Raw genomic sequence first — 16,721 nt, forward strand, 5'->3', positions numbered from 1 at the left:
GTAGGCCTACTTTTTGTGGTTGCTTTCGGACTGCATACTTTTGCCCCTACTTGAGTAATATTTAGTTTGAGGTACTAGTATTACTCTTCCCACTCTGACTAAATAAGTGAGCTTTATATGGATCAGATGTTCTGACATTTAAACCACCCTTGAATAAGTAGGACTAGTAGTGTCTTGTTTCCCCAAATCTTCTCTGACACTACTTTATAGCCTACTTTACTTTCTTATTGCAGTGTAAAGTCAATCTGAGAATTAAACACGGTTGCTAGCCTTTGAATAATGAGGTTAAGTAATTGGTTTAATGTTTTTTAATTAGCCTTGAGCAGCTGTCCTATTACGCACCATTTTACGCGCGTCTTTGCTGTGCGCTATGGCCTGCAAACTACACACACTACCCACATTCAAGGGATCAGGGGCAACTCTTCCTAACTCTGCATATGCTTTATTTGGGTAACTGTTAGCGCGTTAGCCGAACATGCGCCCTTTACGCAAATGTGCACCTGCAGCTCGGCCTGTGATTGGCTGAACGCGCGGTCAGATTCGGGCTGCGCACTTATCAGATTGTAAATCAGGGAGGAGAAAGAGCAAAGACACTGCCACAAGTGGAGATGCACCGCGCACTGCTTTGACTTTGGCACACTTGGGAATTTTGGATGCACTTGGATTTTATTTCAGTTTGTCGTTTTTATGTTATTTATTTGGATTTTAAAAGTATACGGTGAGTACCTTTAATTGATTTGTTTATCGTTTTGAGCATTTTGTTGCCGATATTTTAAATACTACAACTTTTTTTTTTAAATTCATGACATAACCAAAAAAAAAAAAAAAAGAAAAAGAAAGAAAAACAAGCCTAATTGTATTTTTTAAGTTACCAAAACACTAAGCCATAAACTAAGCCAAGTCAATAGGACGTAAATGTCCATACGCGTCATTGATTAGTGAACTAAAATAGATATTTGGGCAATTATTGACATTGAAAAAGTTACTTACTACTTTCAAATGTTTTCCAGCGCTTTTGGTAACCCGTGTCTGTCCTGCTTAAGTGTCCTCATCATGCCTCGCTCGTTCCTGGTGAAAAACAAGCGCTGTGCGTCCTATAACGTGCACCGAGCGTACAGCCACGAGCCCAAGGCCTCCACCTGCGCAGGTAACTCGGGATTTCACTATCTCTCCAATAGAATTCACTTGCACATTTTAGCACTGACCAGTCGCAGAGTTAAAATGAAGGATACGAAAGAAACATCTCGATTTATTGTTTTAAGCTGCGCTTTTGTAGAGCGCGCAGTCTTTGGGGAATTCAGGTGGTAAATTATTTTCTTCCTTTTTAGTTCATTTTTTTCATTAGGCCAAAGAAATGTCTGTCTACATAGTCATTTAGAAAAATCTTTCTCCCTTGAATAAGGGCACTATAGGCCCATAGCCTAAATAACTAGAGTTAATAAACGAGTTTTGGTTGTTGGACCTAACAGTATTTATGCCTAAATAATGAATGTTATTGTGGGAGAATTGAAGTCCTTTTGAGCCTTTAGTGCTGTAATGACAATCATGTTTAGCACAGGCTGTGTAGAATATAATAAAAAAGATTTCTTTATGTTGTAAAGATGTAAGTATTTCTGTCAGTGTCAGTATTGGTGCTTTTTATAGGGCTTGGCAAATCCCCCAAAAATTGATCAATAGGCCTATTTATTAAATCACAATTTTCGATTTTATTTAGTTTTGCATTATTTTAAAAAAGTATATAAAATATTGAATATTAATTTCCTGAAGTTAAAAATACAGAAGTTTAAGCATTTAACACAGAAAATAGTCAATTGTTTTCCCTTTTTCTCCAAGTCTGAACTCTGCTCCAGACCACATGCTTTAATGACAGAGGATTGGCTGTAGACCTCTGCATTAAAAAGACCCAAGTTGATCATTAACTATTAGAAAACACTGAATTTTGATTAAAATTCAAAAATTAAAGCCTGCTTTTTATGTTACAAAGTGATACATTTGATAGAAAAAGGGATAATAGGTAAGGATAAAACTTGACATTTTGGTTCTATCCCTAGGACTGTATAAACTCTTGGGTGTCTTTGTGTATATTAGATGTGGTTCCAAAGCTGGAGAGCCCGGAGCAGTTATCCAGGCCTCAGACGCCCTCAGAAGAGAGACTGTCAGAGCAGAACCACAGCTCTGCAGAGGAGGACCAGCCGACGCTCCAGTGTCCTGTGCCAGTGCACCCTGACCCCTCCAGAGGCCAGGCCGCTACCACGTACTACCTAGGTCAGCTCACACCCCTCACACACCCCACACGCACACACCACACACTCATCCCTCACACACGACAAACAACTGAGATACGGCTGACAACATTTTAATAGTAATTTGAATGGCCACTAATAGCAAAATTGATAGACTGCATTTATTTAGATATATCAGGTGGAAAGTTACTAAGTACAAATACTCAACTTTACTGTAACTGAGTAGATTTGGGGTAATTGTACTTTTTTGAGTTTTTAACATTAATTGAGTGTAATTTTAACCACGTAAAATTATTTAAAATGAAAAAGACCAGCCAGAGCTCAAAGAAATACAGATTTTGGTTTAAAACAAGGTAATAATTCAGCTTCAACTGTTTAGTTAATCAAGATTTGTACAAAATAGAGATTTGAAATGCTTCTTAATTACGTAGAAAACTAAGCAGTAACACTTTGAGCTTTGAGTAATACAAATTCAGCAGTAGTTCTGTGCTTTAGTACTATGTCAATATAGAACAGGATAGGTACGAATACACAAGATTTGTATAATGTACAAATCTATATTGTCTCTAGAGGTAAGTAAATATGCCTGCACAAACAGATGAGACGAAGATTTTGCAGTGAGTAACAAGGATGTATTGCACAACATGGAGGAAAAACAGGAGCCATTTTGTGAAAAGAAACAATTAAAATTAGATACTTGCATTTTTATATCAAAGAACGCAAGTGTGGTGTTGATAATTACTTTTAGAGATCGACCAATGTAGGTTTTTTTCCGGGCCGATGCAGACACCAGTCGTTTAAAATTCAAAGAAATCAATGGCCGATATGTTGGGTCGATAAGTAGGGAAGATTTTTATTATTTTCCCCAAATTCTGTTATGTAAATATACCACAAACTCACTCACAGCCCCCTTTTTTTTTACCACAAACATTTAGGAGAGCAGTGTAGTCACGTTTTGTGTTGTTATTTCTTCGCACTTAAATGTTCAGACGATGCTTTATGTGTATTCTTTAGGCAGCAGGTCGACCCAACCAAAATATCGGCCTTTGCTGGAAATTTAAGGCCAATATCAATACATTAAAAATCTGTCAATATATCAATGTATCTGTTATCGTCCCATAAACAAAAGATTAACAATATTATTTTCATACATACTTTTTATCAACATTACTGGGACCATTTCTGTTATTTGTATATTATGAAGTTTGGTCTGGGGTTGAATAATGGGTTGATTAATTGACTTTATTATGACAGAAAGTTTTTAAATCCATGTTTTTTCACAATATGGTGCATTTAAAGTGTTTATTTAAAGCACATGTGTCAAACTCAAGGCCCGTGGGCCAAATTCGGACCGGCACGTCATTGTATGTGGCCCGTGACAAAGTAAATTAAAAGGTATGATTGTCTTAAAATGTCAGTTTATCAGGAGATACACAGTTAAACAGGCATTTTTTTCATGTCTATGCAAATCCATATGCGATATTTGTAACTTGAATAAGTAATAAATATAGAAACGGTTAATTAACAAGATTAAAACATAGTGACAGTTACAGTTACATCAGGCCCTTTTGAGACCATTTTGTTGATGTGGCCCTCCATGAAAATGAGTTTGACACCCCTCATTTAAAGTATTATCCCGCTTCAGGGTTGTTATTTCAGTGGCAAAAAGTACTCTTCAGTGTCTTTGTTTAAATGTGATCTATCTCAATGGAGAATGTTCCAAAGTCAGGTGTTTAATTTTATGGAAACAAAAGAAAAACGTGTCAATTCCCGAAAGTTACATACTGTACGTTTAAATCATTGCCATTTAACACTAAAAATACTCAACTTTCTTTCTCCAAATTCTAAACTATGCTCCAAACCACATGTTTTTACAGACAGTGGATTGGCTGTACACCTCCGCATTAAAAATACCGAAGATGATCATTGACAAATTAGAAATGACGAATGAATATCTGTTTGGGCTACAAGATTAATCGCATAAACAAAATATCATGTCTTATTCTACATAAAAGTTGCTAATGGTGTACTTTAGATCTGTACAAACATGTCCTGAAAAGTGATTCATGTATTAGTTTGTCAGTTAACTTTTCAGTCTTTTGTCAATCACTCTGGATGCGTTTAAAATGTAGTTTGAACAGAAACCTTTTATTTAAACATAAGCCAAAAATCACGATCACAATGTTTGTCTGATCCACTGTAACTGTTGACTTTTACTCTCTTACCCTGCTGTATTTCCTCTCCCTCAGATCCATCAGTAGAGAAGTATCCTCCGTACTACAAGCCGTCGTACTGGGAGACGGTGTGCGGACCTTACGATATCCGACACTACACCTTTAGCCCTACGGTGATCCAGCACACGGGCCCCCTGTACGGCTCCCACTCCCCCCGCTCCCCCCACCAGAGGAGCAGCAGCCCGCCTCCTCCCCAGCCCCTGGACTGTTCCACGCACTACTCGCCCTCCTCCAACACCTACCACTGCATCACCTGTAACAAGGTACAGTCAGACAGTGTCATCCGGATCATATTGTCATTATGGGTAAATGTATTTTTTAGAGGGATATTAGGCTGGTCTCCACTCCCTCCATCACACAAACCAAACATGATCGTCCAATCAGATTCGTTTATTTCAGTGACACATTTGAAACGAAGGAGCTCATTCATGCTCATCATTCAAGCAGCCATATTTGTTTTCATACAAACAGACCATGGGTGTCCCCGATTCACTAATCACTAATAACTAAAGTATTGAAGAAGTGCGTATTCTAGATCCCAGGCAACAGTATTGGTTTATGCAGTAATCTATATTGTAAAAGGCTAATATATTGTTAAAACACTTGGGTTTTCTTGATGTGTAAAAAGGCAGATTTTAGCCAATATTTTCAGTCATGTTCAACATTCATTCATTGTCTTAATTGAGGGCTGACAATCAGAATAAGCGCAATACCATTTTGAGCAATATTGAGTTACATGTATCAAATCAGCCCTATTCATTTCCTGTGTTTTCTGATCAACTTTATTTTTTGCCTCTCCTGAAAAGTTACCAGAAAGCCACATGCTGACTTTTGATCCTCCTACATGTAAACTATAGGGTTGTAACAATATCCACACCTCACAATATTACCATAATATTATCCACTTCTACCAGATTTTCATTCCCTTTATTTGAATAAAATGTTTCCCAGTACAGATATATTGTATAAACAGCTCTTGAGGTCAACATAAGTCCACCGTGTACTATCTGCACCTAATTATAAAGCGTTTTATTGTCAAAGAATCGGGAAGTGCGTGTTAGAATGCTAATTGTTGTTAGTTTTATTGTGATGGCAGAGCTGTTGTCTCAGTAAGTTGTAAAAAGCGCTTATAAACTCATTGCAATGAATAATTAGGATACTCGGACTGCAAAAGGTAAGCGAGGAGGGACAACTTTAGACTGCTTAAAACCGTTTAAAATGAATAAATTCTACTTCTAAGCTCTATAACCCATGTTAGGCTCAAATTTGTGCTTTGTTTAAACACAGTCTGAACAGAGAGAACTGGCTTAAATGAAACTACAACAGGTGAGCTGAATTTATACTGTTAAACTGTTAAAGTCCCTCTCGCTTTCTTGCTGTACCTGATTTTTACAGCCTAAAAAACGTGACAAACAGAACTAATTCATTTTAAACAGTTTGCAGAGCTCCAGAGTTATTCCTCACTTACCTCATGCATTCAGACCATCCTAATTATTCACTGCAATGAGTTGGTTTTTTCACAACTCTCAGAAACCAGAATGGAGTTTTACCTTGATAGTAACAACTAGAATGCTAATGCGCACTTATCGGACAGTAAAACGCTTTCTAATTAGATGCAAACAGTACACAGCAGACTTGTTTTAATAATAATGATGATGTACTGGATTTATAGAGCACCTTTCAAGACACCCAAAGCTCTTTACAGTGCATTTATTCATTCACTCCAGGCTTCGTGGTAGTAAGATCCTATTGTAGCCACAGCTGCCCTGGGTTAGACTGACCTCAAGAGCTGCTTTAACGGGTCAGGACAAATTTTGTTCACATACATGGGGAAAAAGTCTGGTAGAAACCCTCTAAGTTACAGTGACACTGATTGCGTTGGATGTATTGGCAGCTGTATCGTGTGCGTTCTAGGTGTTCTCCACTCCTCATGGTCTGGAGGTACATGTGCGGCGATCTCACAGCGGCACACGGCCTTTTGGATGTAGCATCTGCAGGAAGACGTTCGGTCACGCCGTCAGCCTGGAGCAGCACATGAACGTACACTCACAGGTCAGTCCAACCTTTCACTTTCACTTCTGCATCCTCATTCTCAGAGCTTCTCATTCGTTTTAGGTCACCGGTTACTGTGAAGTATAAGTTTCATAGTTTCAACTGATTTTTTTCTTACAGTTTGATATTATGGTCACACAAGAAAGACAAAAAAGTGGTGCTTACTCAAAAGAGAACTGTAAAAATAAAAATAAGACTAGAAACATCTCAATGCTATGCTCTAGCAGGGGTGTCAAACTCAATTTCACCGAGGGCCACATCAGCAAAATGGTTTGTGTCAAATTTGCAAAGATATAAAAAATATGTCTGTGTAACTGCGTAACTTCTGATAAACTGACATTTTAACATGACATACATTTAAATTTACCTTGTCGCGGGCCACATAAAATGACATGGCGGGCTGCATTTGGCCCCCGGGCCTTGAGTTTGACACGTGCTCTAGTGACATAAAATCATTAGCAAATCCAGGCATTTTCAAACTAAAAAATTAAGGATATGAGAAATTTCTAACTTTTTAAAGTGCATATGTCTAACACTGCACTACACTATTGCTGGGATAGAGTATCTGTGGTAAATATTAATCAAAATCAAGTTAAAAAATTACAAATTACAGAGAGTTAGTTCTAAAAATGAATCCCACAATATGTTACCAGTGCACAAATCTCCATCTAAAATGCAGAGACAGTTTTCCTGCAGCCTGATCTTTAAATATTTATCCATTTTAGCCTAATTGGACAAAAACCTCACATAAATCAAACGGGACAGGAAGTAGTGATGCTAACAGTGACGTTGCCGGGAGCTACTATGCACAGAGCGTATTATCTAACTACAGAGTTGTGCTTGTATTTGTTGCAGGAGAAGAGCTTTGAGTGTAAGATGTGCGGTAAAACGTTCAAGCGCTCGTCCACCCTGTCCACACACCTGCTGATCCACTCGGACACGCGGCCCTACCCCTGCCAGTTCTGCGGGAAGAGGTTCCACCAGAAGTCTGATATGAAGAAGCACACGTACATACACACAGGTAACTCTCCGATCATTCTGCAGTAAACGTAATAACAAACAAGGTACTATGAAAATACAGGCCATGTTCTGACTTAAGGAACTAGTCTGTGTTTAGTCAGTAAAGTGAGGCCGACCAGTCTATTTACCATACAGTGTACTGAAATGCAAACATACTGTAATTCTGCATTATTTGTAGATGCCAGTGACGCATTGAGTGAATATTAATTTTCATAATTTAGTGAAAACATGTTCTGACAGACACAAATTGAGTTCTTTACATTATTGGAACTTCAAAACTACTGTTATACGTCAAGTTCTTTAAACAATACAATTTTTGGCCCTGAATTTTGCTTTTCAAACTGTCCAATATTGACTATTATCATTTTATTAACCTCATGGTACTACTTACGGTAATACTTCTGTGGTATTTTTTTGGTAAGGCTATATCCATTCATGGTGCCACTCAAACTACTACTACTACTACTACTACTGACGTATTACATTATAATGTTGTTACCTCATCAAAAGCATACCTGGAATTGGGTTTTGTTTTCACATGTTTGAATAAAGCTCAAAATGCTCAATTCCACCTTGTGATGTCATGAAATGGTAGTTTTCACATTAACAGCTACTTACTTTTTGTTCAGTAGAGATTGTCAATTCCAGGGCTGACATTATCCAAATGATTCTAGTGAAAGTGTATGGACATTGAAAACACATTGAAAACGCACTTTCTGTATTACCACATGATGACATCACAAGGTGGAACAGAGTGTTTTCTGCTTGTGGGTATGTTTGTGATGAGGAAACAACATTATAACAGATCAGAAAATAGGGTTATATGGGGTCTTTGACATGTTAGAGACATTCAGCTGAAATCCTCTGAGGTCAGCGGGAAAACTCACAGTTACGAGTTGCTTAGATTGCAGCATCAGAATTTTGAGTAATTGGGACTGTTGCCATAGCAATTAACAATTTAAAACAGAATATTCTATCTAATGGGAAGCTGAAAGGGAGGAATAGGCTTATCTGTGTTAGTCAGTAAGTGTGTCATTAACTCATTTAAATGTGTAATATGTAACAGCTCTATCTACTGCTTGTCTCCATGGAGATACTATTGCTTTTATTGTGTTCGACAGCATATTGTTTATCTTTATTTAATCACAGACAAAATATACCTTTAACACTGGGGACATGATGGACACACAAGTGAAGGGGTGTGGTCATTCTGAATCACAATATGAATAAATTATCTGTCAATGTTTCGTTTAATCACCCAGATTAAAAACGGCATCACATCGCAACCTCCAGACCGCGATACTTACTGCTGGTACCTTTCCGGTCGCAGTGAAGCGGTTTTCAGGAGTAATATAACTGCTGATAAATCACAAAGTCTTAAACAAATGTAACGCCTATTTGCATATCTGCTTGTCCTGCCTCAAACGCAGCCCTGTATAAGGAAGTGCACGAGGAAGATGTAGCCACAATAAATATTTAACAAATCTGGACAATAGCACGATTCTTCAGCTGGAGACACGGAGGCTAACTGTATAGAGAAAACATTACTAACTAACTCAAGCTAACTAGCTCTCTAACTCTTGTGCTTTTCTGTACAAAGAAGCTTGGGTTCTCAGCTCCACCCTCTCATTTATATTGCCCAGGATTAACCAATCAGAGACGTGCGTAGTCTGTTTTGTGTGGATAGAAAATAAATAAATAAGAGACAAACTTTTCACATAATTTAATTTCAAATCTGTTTCTGAATCTTTATAAACCACTAGGCGATTAAGTTTTTAAATGTGATATTCAGATTTAAAACATCACAAGGTGATGAGTGTTTTCTGCTGTTATGGAATAGTTACCGTAAATTTCGGACCATTGAGCACACCTGAATTTGAAATTTGAAAAGAAAATACATTTTGTACATATAGAGGCTGCATTTGAATATAAGCCGCATGTTACAAATATGTTGTAACATGAGATATTTACGCAGAAAGATGTTACACGGAGGTTTTTTTGAGTTTTAATTTAAGACATGCTTTTTTAATGAACTGTGCCTGAAAATCAGCACCAACATGCCATCAACACAGGATGAACATACCTGCAGGTTTAGAAACTAAAACAGCACCAACAGCACGGCCATCTGCTTTTATTTACTCTAAAAACTTTTGTCGTCTTTTTACATTGACTAAGTTCTTCCCTCTCCTGCTTCCAGTGTCACACCATTGATTCATTAATGCTTACGTGCAGTGGCTCTATTTCCTTCTTTGATTGTCAGATCCATTGCCTTTAACTTAACGCTACATCATGTACATTTCTTCGTGCGTTTTCCATGTTGAGAGTGTGTGCATGATGCGCAAAATGGCAGTTCAAAATCAAAACTAGTGTATTCTTCAGCTCGTAATCTTTCCCCACGTCTGTCTCACTTTTGCGTTTACAGCTAGAGAGTGCCCCCCAGTGGCCGTTAGCAACAAAAAATCTACAAATGAGCCGCACCGTTGTATAAGCCGCAGGGTTCAAAGCGTGGGGAAAAAGTAGCAGCTTATAGTCCAAAATTTACGGCTTTAAACTTTTTCATGGCTTTAAACTCGTCTTGTGTGGGGGTTGCTATCTGCTTTTCTCCATGGAGATTTTGTAGCTTGAAATATTCCACAGTATCATGAAAAACACCTGTCATGCATGCAGGTGTTTTTATTCTTTACTTTAAACAGGTTTGCCTTTCCGCTGCTCTGAAATGTAACTTGTTTCCATGGAGATTGACACATTTATTGCCATATTGTTGAAAATTCCATTATCCAAGGAGACACAAAGATGGCGGATCCTTCACCAGAAAAGTTACAGAGCACACCTTTATTATTTGATTAATTAAAAAAGCTGCTTTCTTTCCATAGGTGAGAAGCCGCACAAGTGCCAGGTCTGTGGAAAGGCGTTCAGTCAGAGCTCCAACCTGATCACCCACAGTCGCAAACACACAGGCTTCAAACCGTTCGGCTGTGACATCTGCAACAAGGGATTCCAACGCAAAGTGGACCTGCGACGCCACCACGAAAGCCAGCACGCCAAGTGAGGAGCTCCAAAAAGACTGCATTATCTTTAAGGGGCATAGCGGTGTAATCTCTCATTCAAACAGGAGTGGTCCAAGTTTTTCAAAAAGTGGCCACTAATTTTTGAGACATTTCCCCTCTCACCCGGGACAGTAAGCTTTGTCAGTTCTCATTTTCAAAACAAAGCCTGAAATTTGTACTTTCCAAAAATGTAACTTTCAGGTGTAGGATCTGCCTGTGCTTACCTCCATGGAGATGATATTATTGCTTTGCCTGGAATCTTCCACAGTATGGCATTAATCTTGTCTATACATCCATTAGCAATTGGGTGACAGCTTCAGGGCAACTTACGAGTCAGATTTTTCAATTTTATTTTATTTTTTCAGCAATAAAAACGTATTATAATTGAAGAGATGCAAGATAGATACATTTCTTCACATACTGTGGAATATTCAAGGCAAATTTAAGGCAATAATAACTTTATGGAAACAAGCAGATGGAAGACCCACCAGAAAAGTTAAATATACAAATAAACTTGCCTTAAATAGTGCACCTTTACAGAGGACATGACACATTAAGTCTTATTGTTGCTGGACTTTTATGAAGAACGCTTGGATAAGATGTCACTAACTCTCCGTTGACTATAATAGTGAAGAATACATTGAAAGGAAAAAGACGCCGTTTGTCTTTGTTCAAAAATGTCATAATAATAATGAAATGATCGGTCCAGGGGATTTGAAAACTGTGACCGTCACGTTTTTAATAAGGAAACAACGTTATAACATGGTAGAAAGCAAAAAAGTCAAATTTGCATAACACCTCCTCTTTAAAGTTTTGCATGGCATGTCTGCTTTAATGGAAAAATAACCTCTGTTACAATAATCTTTTGTTTACATGACACCTAAAATGGACCAACTGACTATTTTCTAATACTTCTCAAAAAACTAGAAAAAAAACTAGAATGTTCCGGTGAATAATATTTGTCAATTTGCATCAATTTGACATTTCTGTTACTTTATTTCTGAAAGCACTAAAGCTGAAATATTACTTTGTACAATTTTTACTCAAAGATTTTTGCTAATTCCCTTAAAAACTGAGTGTATTTAATATATTTGCAGTTCTTAATGCAATGTAAAACTATTTTAAATAAGGATTTTTAATTACTCTTTGTCTATTTAAAATGTATTTATATTTCATTGTTACTACAGAATGTATGTGTGTCGGGTTGGGTCAGAACTATTATATACGATGCTTTTTTTTTTACCAAAGATTTGAATGCCACATGTAGCCTTATTCTTCTAACGTAAAACATATATGTGAAGAATGTTGTCTTATTTATTTAAAATATTTCTTTTCCATATTAATGCTTCTACAAAAAATACAAAATAAAAGTATGTTGTAAAATCTGTTGGGTTTTCTGTTCACAATGGATCTTTGTTGCTGAGGGCTAGAGTATTAGATAAACATACAACGGTGAACATGTGTGCGCTGTCAGTTACAACAGGATGTGCAGCGTAAATCCCTTCAGGAGGAAACCAGCAGAGCGTAAAAGACAATGTATGGACTAAATGTATCCAATCTCTCTGATACAAGTGTAAGTATTCAGTATTCAGAGTATTATTACACTGGAGTACAAGTATCAGATATCTTTAGACATGACAACAAGGTGTAAAATATCTTTAGTATTAACAAGGTGGAAAAAGAAGCCTAATGATATTCTTTGGTTAAGCTAATAAAGTATCTGTCACCATTTCTAAATATACTGAAACCAACACCACGTGATCCTGGAGGTGGCACGACATCATCCAGCATGATTCCCTGGAAGTGAAAAGGTAAAACCACACTTCAAAACAGAGATAAGTTTCATGCCATACTCTGGAACATTACAGTAAAAGAAATAACATTTGAATTAAAGCCTGCTCCTCCAGGGTAAATAAGAGTCTGATTAATGGAGATGCAGCGCTCTCAAAGTAAGGACTTATGTTTTCAGTCTAATAAAAACAACCATAATTAAAAAAGTTATGCTATAAAATAAAAAAATACATTACACAGATTTGGCCATCATATAAAGTCATATATTTTCTAATGTAAATTTATATAAGCACATTAATTAGGGATTAAATTATGACATGAATAAGATTTGCGCATTTACAGTGTTCACTTCAGTTTTAAGTAAAGACCACTGGACCCAGCATTGGCCCCTGTGGAACACCTTTGAACCCTTAACTGTTGTCTGTGTTGAAATAACTTCTGGCTGATGATTTGTACATAATTTGTATAATTGTGAGCCAGTTATATAATTTTCCGTATGTGCCCTGTTGCATTTCCATATTACCCACCACCTAGCAGCATGTTTGCATCCAAATAACTGGACAGTATGCAAAACCAGAGCCAGTGCAGCTGGGAAGACATTAGGTCAGTTTATCATTTGTTTAGATATCATAAAGCTATCCCTGATGTTAACTCTATAATCTCAGAAAATCAGACCTGCACACACTTTCATTGAACTATTATGATTAGCGCTCACACCTTAGCATACATGTCTTTACTTCCAGACAAATCTCTAATAGGATACTTCTGGATTTGATCAGAGGCTGCGGGGAGGACATTGATTACTTTAGCTAGCCGTTGCCACGCCCAGAGATAAACATTTGGATAGATTTAGTTTGGCAAACAAGCTGGCGCCTCACACCTTTCCCAAACAGAGAAGCAGGACAGGCCTAAGCACTGCAGGCAAATCACATCAGCACCTCCCAGCTCAATTCAACCCTAAACCAGGATGGACACAACATAGGACATACACACAAATGACAATAGCATTACAAAAATACAAAAATAAATACATAAAATAATAAATAAAAGGAAAAATACCAGATTGTGTTGTCACGGTGCCAAAATCTCAACTCGATAATTTTCAAGGAAAGACTCTATTGACGCCAAACTAATAATAATAATAATAATAATAATAATAATAATAATAATAATAATAATAATAATAATAATAATAATAATAATAATAATAATAATAATAATAATAATAATAATAATAATAATAATTTTATTTATTATTATTATTATTATTATTATTATTATTATTATTATTATTATTATTATTATTATTATTATTATTATTATTATTATTATTATTATGTGTATTCTGGATCCCAGGAAATCTAAATACAATAATCAGTCTTAATACAGTCTTAAAATCTCATTTTTTTTTAACATGAGGCAGAGTTGATGATGATCAGTGAGGTAACAATCCCAAGCTCTGTTACTTATGAAAAAATCTGACATATATGTGCTATAAACAATGCAAAAACAACATGAGTCAGTAAAGTAAATGTTTTATCCCTACAGTTTGCATATTTAAAAACTGAAATATGAGTGTTCCATTTGACAGGTGCTGGATCAGAAATCAGTGTCCCCATCACAGAGGAGACGAGGGCTGATGGCTCCAAACAAATCTCAGGGTTTTATGCAAATCCTGTTGTATTTCCACAGCAACAGTCCGGCTTCTGTTGCTACAGTTAGAGCTGCATCCTGTTAGAAACACTGGCTCGGGCCAATCAGCAGCTGGCAGAGGTACAACACACCTGTGCAGAGGAGACAAGGGCGGGGTTAAATAACAGCTCCAGTGTCTGGGACCAGGGGGCGGGGGCCAAGGCGTGGGAGTGTAGCCTGGAGTCAAACGGAGAGCAGGACTTAAATAAAGGCATTAGCAGAGTGTCTCTAACCTACAGTTACTTCAACATAAAATTACTCAAGCATAAAAGTGTCATGTCAAAGTTCAAAGAAATGAAGGGGGAAAGTATTTGGGGAAACCACTATTCAGTTAAAAGTAATTATCTGACCTGTCTGGACATCTGATTTGTAAATGAAAGTTAATGGAATAGAACATTAAAAGATACAGTATGTAACTTCAAGCAAAAAAAACAAAATATGAGCATGTTTTTTTTCAATTTGGTTGGGTTTATTACACCAAAAAACATAGAAAAACATACTTTCTTTCTCTGAGTGGGCTTTCATCACCACAAACCTGACTCTTATTTGGCCTTCTCCTGCTTGTTTCCATGGAAATGTTGTCCCGCTCTATGTATCTCTATGGAAAATGGTCTGAAGTTGTCTTGAAGTATTGTTTTCACTTTCTTTTTCCATAGAATCATGCAGGTGAGGTGCCTGTTGTGTCATTTGGTGTGTTTTCACTGAGCTTTCACGTGAGACCTGTCCATGTACTAAGAACGAGAAAAACTTGTATGTGTTTTCTATCAGCAGGTTAAGACTCTGGCGACACAGGTTCAGTTGTGATCGTAGTACCTGTACAGTTCCTTTGCATCTCTTAATTTACACAAGCATCTGTCAGCTGATACATACAAAGCCTCTGATAGATCATAACTGGTCCATGCTCCTCTCCACCTAACTGTGCTCTGTCTATCTTTGACATTCCAGGCAGCCAGCGGGGCAATTTGTCTTGCAAATGTGGCTTATGCAAATGAGTAAAGGAGCAGGGCAGAGCTGGCCTGGTCCTCCTGCCCCGGGACGTGTGTGTGTGTGTGGGTGTGTGTGTGTGTGTGTGTGTGTGTGTCTATGCGTGGGAGAGTCCCTCAGTCCGCCCTGTCAACAGCCCCTTTGTCTCAGCTCCAATCTCCAACTGATTCACTCTCCAATCAGTTGATGTTGGACTAAGATTGGTTCCCCCATTTTGCATGAACTGAGGCAGATTTCACGAGAGCTGCAGACATAGTTTAGATTTGTGTATTTCCTGGGAACAAACGTGAGATGAGCTAATCCTACTTTGACTTGGATATAACTTTAAATGTTCACTGTGTAAATTTTCTAGTGATGGTTCTGATATCTTCTTGTCTCCATGGAGATGTTATTATACCTGTTATGGCTTTCAGTTTGGCTATAGTTTGGACAAAGGTTTTTTGTTTTTGGTATAGGGTGAGATGTTTCAAATGTATCTAGAAAAAGCTCAAAAGTTAGCTTACACTTAACATTATCAGTTGTCCAAGCTTTACAAAAACTTATATTTATTTACTTGGTCACCCATAGACATGACTGTTGGCCATCAGATAAACACTCCAGAGGCAGAGAGAAGCAGATTGTAGCAGCGTTGTGGAGATGTTGCTAATTTCTGTTGTCGCTGTGATGCCATTTGGACCTCTTTAAATTGGAACTAAACACTAAATTCACATTTTCTGCTGCTACACTGTGTATATGATGTTTTTGTGTACTGTTCTAGTCATTTTCTGCGACTTTTGGCATCTTTAGTGCAGTTTCCAGTAGTTGGTGACATCACACAGACTCAGATGTAATAAAGGTCTTTCCGTGATTACAGCCAAATGTGTCTGATCACAAACACCTGGCTGCGGGGGCGGAGTTTGAACCGTTGGATACCTGTTAGACCGATCACACTGACCCCTCGTCCTCCATCCCTTCACGCTTTTCTTTAGTCCACAGTTTAAAAGTTCTATTTAAAATGTGGTTGTGGGTGAAGTTTTGGTGTTTAGTCTCACTTTAAACAACTAATTTGCTTTTTTACCTCTATTTAAATGTCTTCTGTAAAACATAAAAGGACATGGTTGATTTATTTATACAATATTACAAGGCAGTACCATCAAATTGAAAATGTCTTGATTGCAAAAGTAGTGGAGTACTGTATGTAACTTCCCCGATCACTTATAAACAATGTATTTTGCTATTACATAAACACAGTGAGCATTAGTCAACACTTAGTCAACACATCAGTGATTTCCTGTAGCCTCCTGCCCCTCTGCAGTACCAGTGCAGGCCGGATACAGCTCCAGTCTGTGGTCTGAGCCGCACTGATAACTTCATCACCGTGACGCTCCAGCAGGCCACGCCCACACATGTCAGCGTGAGTGACACAAACAAGATTTCACAGCAGCCTTCTGGAAAATATGACATACGAGATTACGGTGACTATTATTAAACTGACATGAAGACGAGGGGCTTATAAACAATCCACAGGTTAAAGCTTCCTGTTTGTAGACGCCATTTTGAGCATTTTTACCATTCGAAAGTTATTAAATTTTGTGTTGAATTGTTAATTGTCAAATAAAGGTGATGTAGGCCTACCTGATTTTAGCTGTGTCAAAAAAAAGAAAAAGTAACTGGTTAAT

General features: G+C 37.5%; 1 protein-coding gene across 1 annotated transcript; it reads left to right on the forward strand.

Moving 5' to 3' along the window:
- The first annotated feature begins 438 nt into the window (after positions 1 to 438).
- Positions 439 to 11,981, forward strand: gfi1b (growth factor independent 1B transcription repressor). The gene is made up of 7 exons (XM_055225617.1): positions 439 to 718; positions 1,011 to 1,147; positions 2,089 to 2,265; positions 4,493 to 4,740; positions 6,392 to 6,529; positions 7,385 to 7,550; positions 10,423 to 11,981. The coding sequence occupies exons 1-7, from the start codon at positions 654 to 656 to the stop codon at positions 10,596 to 10,598; spliced, it is 1,107 nt and encodes a 368-aa protein (XP_055081592.1). The 5' UTR covers positions 439 to 653; the 3' UTR covers positions 10,599 to 11,981.
- Positions 11,982 to 16,721: the final 4,740 nt, after the last annotated feature.

This window comes from Periophthalmus magnuspinnatus, chromosome 12 (genome assembly GCF_009829125.3).
Source record: "Periophthalmus magnuspinnatus isolate fPerMag1 chromosome 12, fPerMag1.2.pri, whole genome shotgun sequence".
Taxonomy (NCBI): Eukaryota; Metazoa; Chordata; class Actinopteri; order Gobiiformes; family Gobiidae; genus Periophthalmus; species Periophthalmus magnuspinnatus.